The 12,218-nt window shown below is 38.4% G+C and overlaps 1 protein-coding gene across 1 annotated transcript in view; it reads right to left on the bottom strand.

The window, feature by feature from the left end:
* The window catches only part of myo3a (myosin IIIA), a 64,264-nt gene that overhangs the window by 51,102 nt on the left and 944 nt on the right, over positions 1–12,218 (bottom strand). Inside the window, exon 2 of the mRNA XM_010767617.1 lies at positions 9,323–9,457. Coding sequence (XP_010765919.1) covers positions 9,323–9,457 — 135 coding nt within the window. The remainder of the gene's footprint in view (positions 1–9,322; positions 9,458–12,218) is intronic.

Here is a 12,218-nt window from a genome sequence, read left to right as displayed (position 1 = left end):
GAGCTACCACTCAAACATGAGTACAACTACTTATAGATGAGCTTATTCAATACGCTGAAATCTGGGGCATCTGAGATGTTCACACAGAGAAACAGCAGAGGAAAAACAAAGTTCTGATCCTAAGATTTCATAGTGAGAAAAGAGATGCTGGAAGTAATTCTGCCAATCTTTAGCAGCTTATCTTTCTGAGGCAGCTTAGTGAGGGGTGCAAATCGGGCCCACAAGGAGAAAGTACATTATGTGTGCAGGGCTTATTCTACAGCATGCTTTGATGACTAAGCAGGGTAAATGTTAAACATGCACAATTGAAGTACATCCTCTTGTGTTTTCAAACATTTAAAAATAGGAATAAAGGACATTTTAGGAAAGCAATTTAGAGTGGAAACAGAATGTAACAAGAATACAAATTCACATGGAAGATTGATTTTTTTAGTGTTTGATTTCCTGTGTTTTTTTTATAGTGTACTGCGCTTAGATATGGACTCCACCGTCACTGGCAATCGTTCTTGGAAAATTACAGAAAATTACCCAGCACGTTGCCTTGGCAACAATGATAACCCTTAATTTGGACTTTTCTTCAAGATATGCCGGGGGTACACAGGTAATAAAAAGCTCTAAGATGCCAATCAAAGTGTTGGGGGTTGCTGGTGAAAAGAAATTGTAGATGCTACATATTAACACTATTTGTAAACACATATCCCCAGCTTTATACTTAACTGCATATGAAAACATTTTGTCAGATGGGACAATTCTATCATATCTTTCTATGTATGGAACATTTCTCCTGTATAATTACACTCATTTCCCACACTTAGTAAACTAAAGACTTAATCAGGCACCCAGTGGAGTGCGGTTATTTAGGATTTGAATCAGTCCCCTGCAGCGATAGTGATAAATACATTGTACAGCACATGTCAGCAAAGGTTACTCATAAAGAACTTATACATTACATTAAAAACAATTATTGTTGTGCCTTATGCACAACAGCTCAGCATGGAGCATATTTTTATAGTTATTTCTTTAAAATTGACATTGAAATCAAATGAATTGAATGTTGCATAATGGCACTAGATAGAAAATGATGTATTTATTATCCAGTGAATATAGTCCCCTGCAATCTTAAGAATGAAAATGCTGATTGGTACAATAGTAGCATCATAATACAGAGATTATATATGCAGGCCAGGGTGTGCTAACATCTCCTAAAGGCTCATATTTGTTATTTCATTATACTTTTACCCACAAGGCATGATTGCTTTTGCACACAATCCACACACAAGTGTTTCTATGTTAATTGAGCTAACCGCAGGAAGCCATCAAATGCTTTTCCCATCAACAACTTACAGTGAACAATTTTTAAAGAGAACAAAACATTGCATTACATTACTTTGAGGGATGCAAGTACAAATAAATGTCATTACTGTTTATTCTTGTGATTCATTTTCCTATTAATTGATCTTTTTTTTATCAAACAGTGAAACATGAAGATTGTAATTTACAATGGTATAAAAGCAGCAAATTCTTACATCCTGGGAAAAACTGTTATCGCAAATAGGAGTTTGGTTTTATTTGTTAAAAAAGATTTTTTAAATGATATCGAAAGTGATCATGAATTCATAAGAATTTTCCTTTGGATGTTGAAACATCAGAACATGTATAACAATAGATCATAGCACCACAATAGACCATGATCATGTGAAAACCCACCCACCCCTCCTCCTACAGTATTGCAGCAATACACCCTGAAAAACAGCGTGTCATTATTCTGTCATTTTGTGTTTCTTTCTCTTTCTTTCTTTGTCTTTCGTCTCTTAGTAGCAATTATGTTTCTCTCTTCAGGCGTTTTGTCCGTCTCTGTGGTCATTTAACCTCTCTTTGTTGTTGTTTGGAGTGTCTTGTAGTAATGGTGTTCCTATTTGTCGTAGTTTTGCCTCTCATTGTGTCTTTTTTCAGTCATTTAATTGGCTTTCCAACGATAAATGTAAGCAGTCACTTCAGACAGAGACTCAGGGGCACCATTAGCACCTGGGGCTGGTAGACACTAATCCTTCCATGCACTAGATGCTGAGAGTGACGCAGGTCTTTGACCTTGACTAAGCAACGGCATAAGTTTTCAACGCTGTGCCTCGTGTCTGTTTTCTGTTTGCCTTATCAATCTACCTATCCATCAGGAGTCCAGAGAGCTGTTGCAGGATGGATGGCATGCATCTCAGCTGCCACATGGGGAGCTTCATCACTTCCTCTCTCTGCTATCAGACGTGCAGACTAACTGCAGTTAAGCAGAGAACACCACTGAGGATTTCACAGACAGCACAGCTCTCTGACAATGAGCCGCGCCTGACGTCAGTCCACATCACTGCTGCCATATCACCTGTCATCATTAAATTACACCGGGCAGACAGAGAGATCCATATTAATGAGAGGTCCTGTGTCCTAGATTTAGCCGAGCTAAACGTTAGCACTCTCACCTGAGCCCACTTCCAGAAAGTGATGCTGGGCATGAACATTAATTATTTGAGATGTGGTGAAGACGATATATTTGAAACTTCAGACCTGGTTTGATGTAAATCTTGTACAGATTAAACCAGATTTCCTAACCCTCGGGTACATATATGTAATCACATCTAGTGAGGGTTTCACTCCTTCATGTAACAATGAAGAAACAAAAGACAAATTCCCATTCAATTGTAAAACATTATTAATTGATGATGCTCATTGATTGTAAACATAGATAGGAATAAAGAAAACAGCTGAATAGAAAATAGTTTTAGTAATTTAACGTGGCTATAAACACATCTCATACATTTCAGGTTAACAATGTAACTGTATAGAGCATACTTCTAATGATTCCCCTCAAGATGTATTATTACCGACAGCTGCCAACAAGACATAAGTCAACACATATTCCACTGACTACCATTTCCAAACAATTGGGATATATTCTATGTTGTTTTTGATCAAAATACCAAACAGATCACGCATTTTAGCCATGCCTCATTTGGCTCTATTTGCTGTATTCCAGCCCTCTCTTCACAAGGGCTGATTCTGTGGGAAATGCGCTGCAGAGATGGGGGCGAGGCACGAGCGTCATGTTACCATGCTGTTACCATGCTGTTACCATGCTGTTACCATGCTGTTACCATGCTGTTACCATGCTGTTACCATGCCATGCAACCTCTCATTCCCCTGATAGGTGGAGAGTTGCCCATATAGGCGGAGCACCCCGTTTCTGACGTCAGAACAATTTCAAATCTGTATCAGTCTGTATCAGATCCGTTGCAGCCCCCTTTTTATAGTTTCGGGTATGGAGGAAAAGAGAGAGGGTTGTGTTTTCTGACACTTGGTGAGTTCCCTGACACACCGGGGACACATATTCATGTATATAAGACGTACAAAAGTGCATATTGCATGATAGGTCCCCTTTAAGACTTTCTTAATGAGGTTTGCCCAACACAGATTTGCGTAGAATCTGAATAAAAACTATTCATATTTAAGATCTGATACCATTTATTTCCTACAACTTCACTAGGACTGCAAAGTCATGAGGGTTTCCAAAGAACCATGAATTATCAAAGAAGAAAAATTGAAACATTGAATACTGAGTGGAATATTCTCCATTACAAATGAGGTCAGGTGTGTGTTTAGTCATGTTAATCAAATGAGTTGATCAAAGACCTTTAAATAAATGGATGAAACAAAAAATAAAGATGAAATGATCAGGCCTGACCCTTGACTCAGTGAGGAGAAACCAGAGCAGCCGCTAAAACACACAGCTGCTGACTTTTTGGTCAACTATCTTTGATGTACGTATCCAAGCAAATATAACTAGTATTTCCTATTTCCTGTAAATGATTGGATTGTTGTAGTTGTGTCATGCCTGCAGCACTTAATAATTCCTGTTAGTGTTACACGCTGGATCTTCTCCACTGAAAAACACCTCTATTGTTACTGTGGGCTTTACACACACACAAAAGCTGGTGTCTACTTTCTGCCACCGTTTATTGCAAAGTCCAAGCAAGGAATAACATTGTAGACCTCATTGTCAATTCATGAGTGCAGAGGTGGTTTGGCTGAGGTTGGAGTCAATACAGAGACTAATGGGGGAAATGCAGGCCGCAGTGGTTTATTTTTCTGACTTTTAGAAGGAATCCGACAGAATATCAATGTGGGGTCAATAAGAGGACGAACAAAAGGATAAATACAATTATATTTCTATTATTCAGATGGAATTTAATCTCTCTCCGTATTCCTTTTTTTGGGGGGTAAGATTTACATTCAGTAAAAATGTAACTTTATTCTGAATTTTCAAGAGCACCACATGGAAATGACTCTCGATGTCTTTGGTTGGACTCTTTGCCTTGCCTACTTAGTTTTTCTTTAATTTCACATTTCAGGTCATCTCAAGCTCTACAGTTATATCTGTACACAAGCTTGCATGTTTGTTTCCTTTCCAAGAAACCTCTTCACACGTTTCTCCATTTTAGTCATTCTCCAAGATCGCAATGCGTCTTATACTATTACATTATTCTTTAAGTGCAATTTAATAAACTGTGGGTTTGCTGTCACACTTTCAACCAGTGCCATAAAGGCATGTTTAATGTTTGACAAGACTTTCCATGGCTGCAGGAACTCGGCCAATGCCTACTTCATTCAGAGCTCTTTCATTTTTGAAATCTTCCTGTCTGATATGATTTCTCTGTTCACATCACAGTTCTAAGTTGGTCTCCAAGTGCCCCCTCCACAGCTTTGATGCAAAGATTTGTAAAGAGGTCTATGCTACGCAGAGACTTTATCAACATGTAAACAAAGTCTTTTTAAATATTTAACAGAGATTTACTGTACATACACAGGATTTGCTGAAAATGGTGAAAAAGATGCTGGATGTGTGATAACATAATGAAAACGACCCGATGTGTGCTCAGATCACAGAAGCAATGTTTCACATCAGAGATCAGCAGCTTTTAACCAGACGTAAAAGTTAGCTTTCCCATGTAGTTACTCTCCAACTACTGCCACTTATATCATTATAACCAATGTAAGTAACAACAAAGCATTAGTAAAACCGTAAAATTATTTACAACAAGTTACATTTCAAAGGCAACATAGGTCCTTAGAATTAAAAATTGTGATTAGACTTTTGCCTGGTACATCTTAAAGAAAGCTTTTAAAGTTTCCAATCATCGCTGCCCTTTATATTACAGGGTCTTCCAGTAAAACAGGGGTGCTCACAAATGACATGCACATCTAAATCAGGTTTTTATTTCCAATTAGAGAATAAAAGTCGCTCCATCATCGCAATCTTTGAAGTGTGCTTGAGCTCTCTGGGAGCTAAATTAGGCCATCATACATGAAAGCGTGCTCATCTCTGCCCACATCCGCCGCCATAAAGGAGCGCACTACACAGGCGAAGCCAAAAGCTTGCAGACCCCAATGAGCGGCTAACAAAGTGAAGGACGCCATTTGTATGTATTCAGTTGATAATGAGCGGCCTGCCCGTCAGCGCGGGGCAGAGAAAGGCTCCTCCCAGCAGAGCTAAAGGATGGAAAATTACAGTAACCATGGTGAATGTCCACCTCACTGCCTGCTTTCCTGTCTCTCCACTTCTAAAACCCCATGTGCATCTACTTCAGAGCACACACACACTTGCTAAACTGTCAGGCAGTGATTTCAGCTTCAGGATTAGACAGATTTGGAGTGCTGGCTGCAGATGTTTGCAAGGGAAATGTAGAAAATGGACATGCAAACCAAAGAGGAAACCGGGAAGAACAAACAATAAACAAAGTAGCAAAGCCGAGTGAACTCTACGTGCAGTTTGTGGTCTGATTCTTCAGCATCTTGAACTTGATATCCGAGCAAAGTGATTGCAGGGTCCTCTGCAGACGTCATGAGGAAGGACAGCGATGAAAAGGGGAAGAAACACAAGCTGCAGAGGTGAAAAGTATCTACTGGGTTACAGAACACTGCTACTGTAGATGCAAAGCCCACTGCGCTTGGATTACAGACAACACTCTGTTCTAGCATGGCTGTGCCTGATCATGAAAGAAGGAATAGAAAAATGCAGAGCACAGTTTGTACAGATTTCTTTTGAAGGTGCAATCAAAAAAGGTTATTTGGTTGAAAGCGATTGCCTGAACGAACAATACACCAAAGCTTAAATGCCATTTCATTAAATGTTATACTGGAACTGCAAATGGACTAAAAATAAAAATCACTTTTTACATGTGTTGGCATTCTGTCAAATGAGTTTCTGCTATAAAGGGATAAGGTTTGGGAAAGACATTTTTCTTTTCTTTTTATTATTACTTCTCAAAACAACTAAATGTTAGCAAAATCCAAAGCAATGGTGGAAATGTAAATTCAATACTTAGGCATGGCTGTGCTTTGAGTTAAATGCTGTCATCACAATAATGCCATGTGCAAAAAAATTTAAACTTTTGCAAATACTTGTTGTATTTATTATTTTAACATAGTTTGACGCATATTAGCATTCTTGTAAATAGCAGAGAAAAGTAACAAAATGTATTGGGATTCATCTTCATGATTATCTGTAAAACATTTCAGGGCAATAGCTATTGGACTTATTAGAAAGCGTTACTAAAAATGCAACGTCACATTCAAAATCACAACTATAAAGACCACAACATACATTAACTTCAGCAGCATTAGTTATTATTATCAACGCTCAAATTTGCTGACATGTTTATCAGATGTATCAAGGTTTGTACTGCTCTCTATCAAAGCAGGAACAGAAATGACATGCTCAGAAATTCAACGAAACCCCCGAATCCGCCAAAGTGTTAGACCCCACAACCACTTCTCTGAGGTTGACCTCAATTACATGTTTGTCTGGAGGTTGACATTTTAAAAAGGCTACAGCAGGCAATGACATATGAAAGACCCAGAACTGGGGAGCTGCAGGGGTTTTAAGATGTAAAGAAAGATCAGGAAGCTCCGCTTGAACTTTCACAAATGCATACCTACATCTAGCCACTGCTGCACAACAGTAGGTGCAAGACATGCAGTAAGGTTTTTGTTCAAAATCAGGTTTTTCTGTAATCAGTTACTGTTAGAAAAATATCACTCGTCACCGGCTTGGTCTTCAATATCAGGATACATGTATGTATTATCCTTGCAAGAATGGAAGTAGTCATCACACACAGAGGTTGCATGGGACAAATAAAGTGTCCTTCACATATCTTAAATACAAGAGTATCACAGTCACAAGATGCAGAGTACGGGTCCAAAGCACTATTCTTTGCTTAGTTCAGATTAGCTAAGGCCTGCATAGGCAATAAACATGACAGTCATATGCCTATCTCCATAGAGGCTGAATCATCATGTTAATCGTTGTCACATAGCTATCATATGCCTACTTTCTACCATTTTCGCATTTTCTACCTAAAATGCTTAAAAACTGAAATCAGCCACCGGACACATGGGCCTGTGCTCCAACCTGCTGCAGTGTGTTTATAGATGAATGCACTGTGACAGCGCCTGTCAACAGAAATCCTTGCTCTGCTGCTCTCAGCAGGGTGCTCACCTCCACCCCCAACATATCCATGTTGTTGGCCTACATCCAAATCCCTCAGGTGGCCTATAAGTAAACTCCTAGACTACCTGGGTGGCTTATACTGTTACATAATCCCTGGGCAGATTGGTCACCACTGCATATACCTGGCCAGACGTAGGTTGAGATGTACAACCATATCTTTAATCTGCATGTATGCACTGTGTCTGCGCGGTGCAGCCACATTATACAGGTGAATGGTATTTAAGGCTAGGTAAGTAGTGAGTTATTTTTGCTGTCATTGGACACAAAAACCTCTCAACATGGCTCAGATACTGAACTTGGTCGTCAGCGGGGCGTTTTTCCTGCTGCTCTGATTCTGTTTGTGTAGCAGACGATTGCAAGCCAAGCTTGACAGCGTGAACATCATAAATATGATGTTGCATTTGGTTATGCAGGGTTAAGAGCTATGGTTAAGACGCATAAGCTACATAAACTGGTACTTATATAATTAAACATATTAATCATTTAAACTTCATCATGGATTCATATAGATTTTATTTATTTATTTGATTGTGAAATTTAAAAATAATATAATAATAATACATGGGATTTGTATAGCGCTTTTCCTAATTTTCGAAGACGCTTTACATCAAATCGATACCCACAAGATGGCTCTGCTTCGTAGCATTGTACGGAGCCCCCTAGGGGACATGGAGAAGAAAAAAAGATATTGCAAAACCTTTGCGAGATCTCGCAAAAGTATTGCGAGATCTCGCAATACTTTTCATTTAGCTCAATGTACTTCCTGGTCAGTTCGGCTGCTAAGGCAACACAGAAACCACAACAATGGAGCGGTTCATCGATTTTACTTTGAGCTTGGCCTTAAATATAAAGATATAACATCAGTGCTTGGCAATAGGCACAGGTTTCACACATATACTGTATATATAAAGGGTTTCACATAAGTGAAGACACCTCAAGAGAACACTCAGAGCGAGGGGACGTCCCTCTGAGCTGAGTTATTGACAGATTCGAATTTCGCGGATCAATAACTCATGAACATAACGTTGTAAAAATACAAACAACATGACTTTACAATCATAGCAAGATATACAAAGAACTACAGAGTCGTTTTTATCAGAACAGTTTGACGCGCCGTCATCCGAGCTAAACATCAAGAATTGGTCACAATCTGCAGCTTGAGGAGGGAGAGGAGTGCTTAGGGACCGTCTACAAATTGCAACGGGGTTTTACGAAAACCTTTGCGAGATCTCGCAAAACATTTTTTTTCTTCTTTTGTTCAAATAATTTTTTTTTCTTCTCCATGTCCCCTAGTGGGCTCCGTAGCGTTGCCTTTGGTACGATTAGTTATTTATTTTAACAATTTTTAATTTACACAATTATTTTTGTAGTTTTTAACTCCCATCGAGAAAGAAAAGATAGAGATGATCCATATGATGCCAGCAAGGATCCAATATCATTCGGTGAAATCATTTAAACGAAGCATCTCGGCCTGTCAGGGAGTAGCGCTATTGGCGTTACGTGTCAATATTAAGTGTACAGTGAGTATGGTAATGTTTTACCTGGGAACGTTTTAGTGCAGTGAGTTTACAATTGATTTGTCAGTAAATAATTGCTATATCTCTTTAATACTCAAGACAAACTCCGGTGCCACTGCTGAAGGGGGTTGGCACCAAAGTAAGCAACAATAGTTATCATGGTTTTTATAATACCAAAAATAAACTGCTCACCCCTGCACTAAGGATTCAGTCAATATGGTTTGCAAACATAATATACAATAAGTGTTCCTACCTCCAGTACTAGCCACAACTGGTCTCCACATTTCACATCCTTCTTGTAGTACATCCCGAAGAATTTGACAACATTGGTGTGGTCAGAAAGAGCTTTGAGGATGTTGTACTCTGCTTCGATTTCCTCATCAATATCCTGAAAAACAAGGACACAGATCAGTTAACATAACACAGTTATATTTCTCATGTTTACCAACCATTTGTTTCCTTTTTGTAACACTTTTTACTCAAATAGATACAGTATGAGGATAAAAATGGCAAAAATATCTAGTAATGGTGACTTTAGCATTCTAGATTAAAGAAATTGAAACCACTCCCATGCCTATACTGTGAACTAAGCTTAAGCCAAGAGAAAGGTTATCTTTTCATATCATTAAGACTGAAGACATGGCTTTGACCAAAGGTATTGTAAAAGGATACTTCACTTATAAAGCTCACTAATCATTATGTTGTATTGGGTTTTAAAAACTAAAGGTTCTGTGCTGGTTACAGTCTGCATGCTAAGCTAAGCGTCACCTGGATTTAGCTTCATAAAACGTTTTTAGAGAAGAGAAGGTATTTTATTCATCACCTTGGGGAAATTCAGCTGTAACAGAGTTATTGGTCTTGTTTTCTAACTCTAGCGAAACAAGTGAATAATCACTTTAGAACTGTTGCTGTTCCTTAGGACAACTTGTGAAGTCTCTACCACTGACTCTTGAATTGAATGTGTGTGAAAGGGGCAAATCCAGGAGTTCATAAATATATAAATTATGGGATACTCTTTTACTGTAATTTGCAGCCATACAGTGAGATTCATTCTAACGAGACAGGGGTATTGTACATGGAAATATTGTTGGTGGAAATTCTAATTAAACGTATTCAAAACTAGGTTAACCATAGACGCAAATAATTTGGTGTTACCTTTGACTGTGCAGTTGTAATTGTTCAATAATTGTATATTATGCAAATATAACACAATATTATACAGTTTTTCGCGATTTAAATAAGTTGAAATCAGAATGAAATACAAAAATAACATGACAAATTACATATGACATTTTATTTATGACTAATACTCCACTGCAGTTTTTCCAATCCACCCAAAACAAAGCAGAGAGTCATACAAAGGTAAATGAAAGAGATTGTTCGTTCTTAAGACACCAGAAAGATAAAAACTATCCAGTATTTTTAAAGGAGAAAAAAGTGTTCGAGGGAAAAACGAATACAAGAAAAGGTTTTGTGTTAAAGAAATATGGTTTTGATTCCCTCTCATAACCCCTCAGAGTTGCCTCTGTGCACCAAAAAGAAACAAATCCCAAGTATTCTCCTGAAATGCTATAACCTGAAACTCAGCATAACGTAGCACACAAGGGGACTTTCCACTGTACTTGTAATGAAAGTAATAGGTCTGATACTCAACCTAGTGATTAAAACGATGGTAATGAAGGTGCTCACAGTCTAGTGGTCTGAGGATAATCATTTCTCAATAATGAGAAAGAGTAACAAATGTACAAAAGACTAATGGGACTTTCATAAGCATGAAGGCAGGAATTAATAGAAATTGGCTGCTCATTAGAGCTGCTATTTCAGCCATACAGTTCACTGTACCATCAACATAAACAGAGGTAAATGATGGCTATGCACTATGACAGCAAGGAAATATGAAGTATGAAAGCCAACACTAATGTTTCTTTATCTCAAAATAGTAACCTTTCTTAATTGTAGTACCTCTTGCGCAGTAATGTTCTGTAATTCGTAAATCTTTTCTGCTTCTTGGATCTCAGAAGCAACATGGGGTTATCTGCTCTGTGTCAAAATGTTCTTTCTTTGGGCAAGATTTGCTTCACACACTTATGCATGGGTGCCAAATGGGTTTTGGCTCAGTTCTAAAAACTCTGCACAAGCAAGAGGAGCCCTGCAATGATAAATCCAAGAATTAGTCAGAGGCAATTTGCTAAGATAATGATTGTAGATGGAAGAAACCTCCTTTTCTTAACGCCCTCTGCAGGGAACAGAGCAGAGCACCATGACTTAAATCTAGTATTGGGCTAATGAGTCAGTGACAAGGTGTGTCAGATTTACAAGAGGTCTGTCAAAATACTTTCCAGAACTTTATACACATATTCTTCCTATTAAACTACTCATTCTGAAATCATTTTTCTAAGGATGGGTCAGTTCTTAACTGCTTTTGCTATTATATAATTACTATGTAATGTAACACAAACTCTTGAAATGGTTTGCAAATATTATTGTCATGTCTTGTTTTGAACTGTAGCCAAGAAATAAAAAATGAAGAGAACTCACAAAGATTAAATTAAACTTGAAATACAAATCATATCTTCTGGAACTGTCATATCCATATCACTTAAGAGTGATGTTTGTACATGGTTCAGCATAAATACTTTATATAATGTGCAGTATATATAAATACATATCAGGGCTCGACATTATAAATGGCCCGCTGGCCCGGAAACACTATTTAGACACCCCGGGCCAGCATAACGTACTTTCCACTTGCCCGCTCGGGCCACTAAAAATATTGCTTTAAAAGAAAATTGTCCTGTGGTATTGGTATTTTGACAAGCAATGTTGTTAAATTGTTTCGTTTATTAATGCTACAACATAGCGTTTCGTGAGGCGGTTGTCTATGTTGGGTGAAAAGCAAACAGCTGTTTGCTGCAGAGCAAAACAAATGTTTACTTTCTCGCCACCTAACCATTCGCCAAAATGTTTTTAATACCAGCGGTAACCCCACGCAGCATTCTCATCTGTTTGTCCTTACTGGTGTCATTTTCTGGTTGCTAAAGCCATTGTAACACATAATCACTGATGTTCCGCTGTAACGGTGGTAGACTCATCAGAACAGAGTGGGCGAGCTGACCAATCAGAGCACAGTGGGCTCACAGGGAGGGGGG

Source organism: Notothenia coriiceps, unplaced genomic scaffold (genome assembly GCF_000735185.1).
Source record: "Notothenia coriiceps isolate Sejong01 unplaced genomic scaffold, NC01 NC01_scaffold00004486, whole genome shotgun sequence".
NCBI lineage: Eukaryota > Metazoa > Chordata > Actinopteri > Perciformes > Nototheniidae > Notothenia > Notothenia coriiceps.
This window is presented reverse-complemented; position numbering and strand designations above follow the sequence as displayed.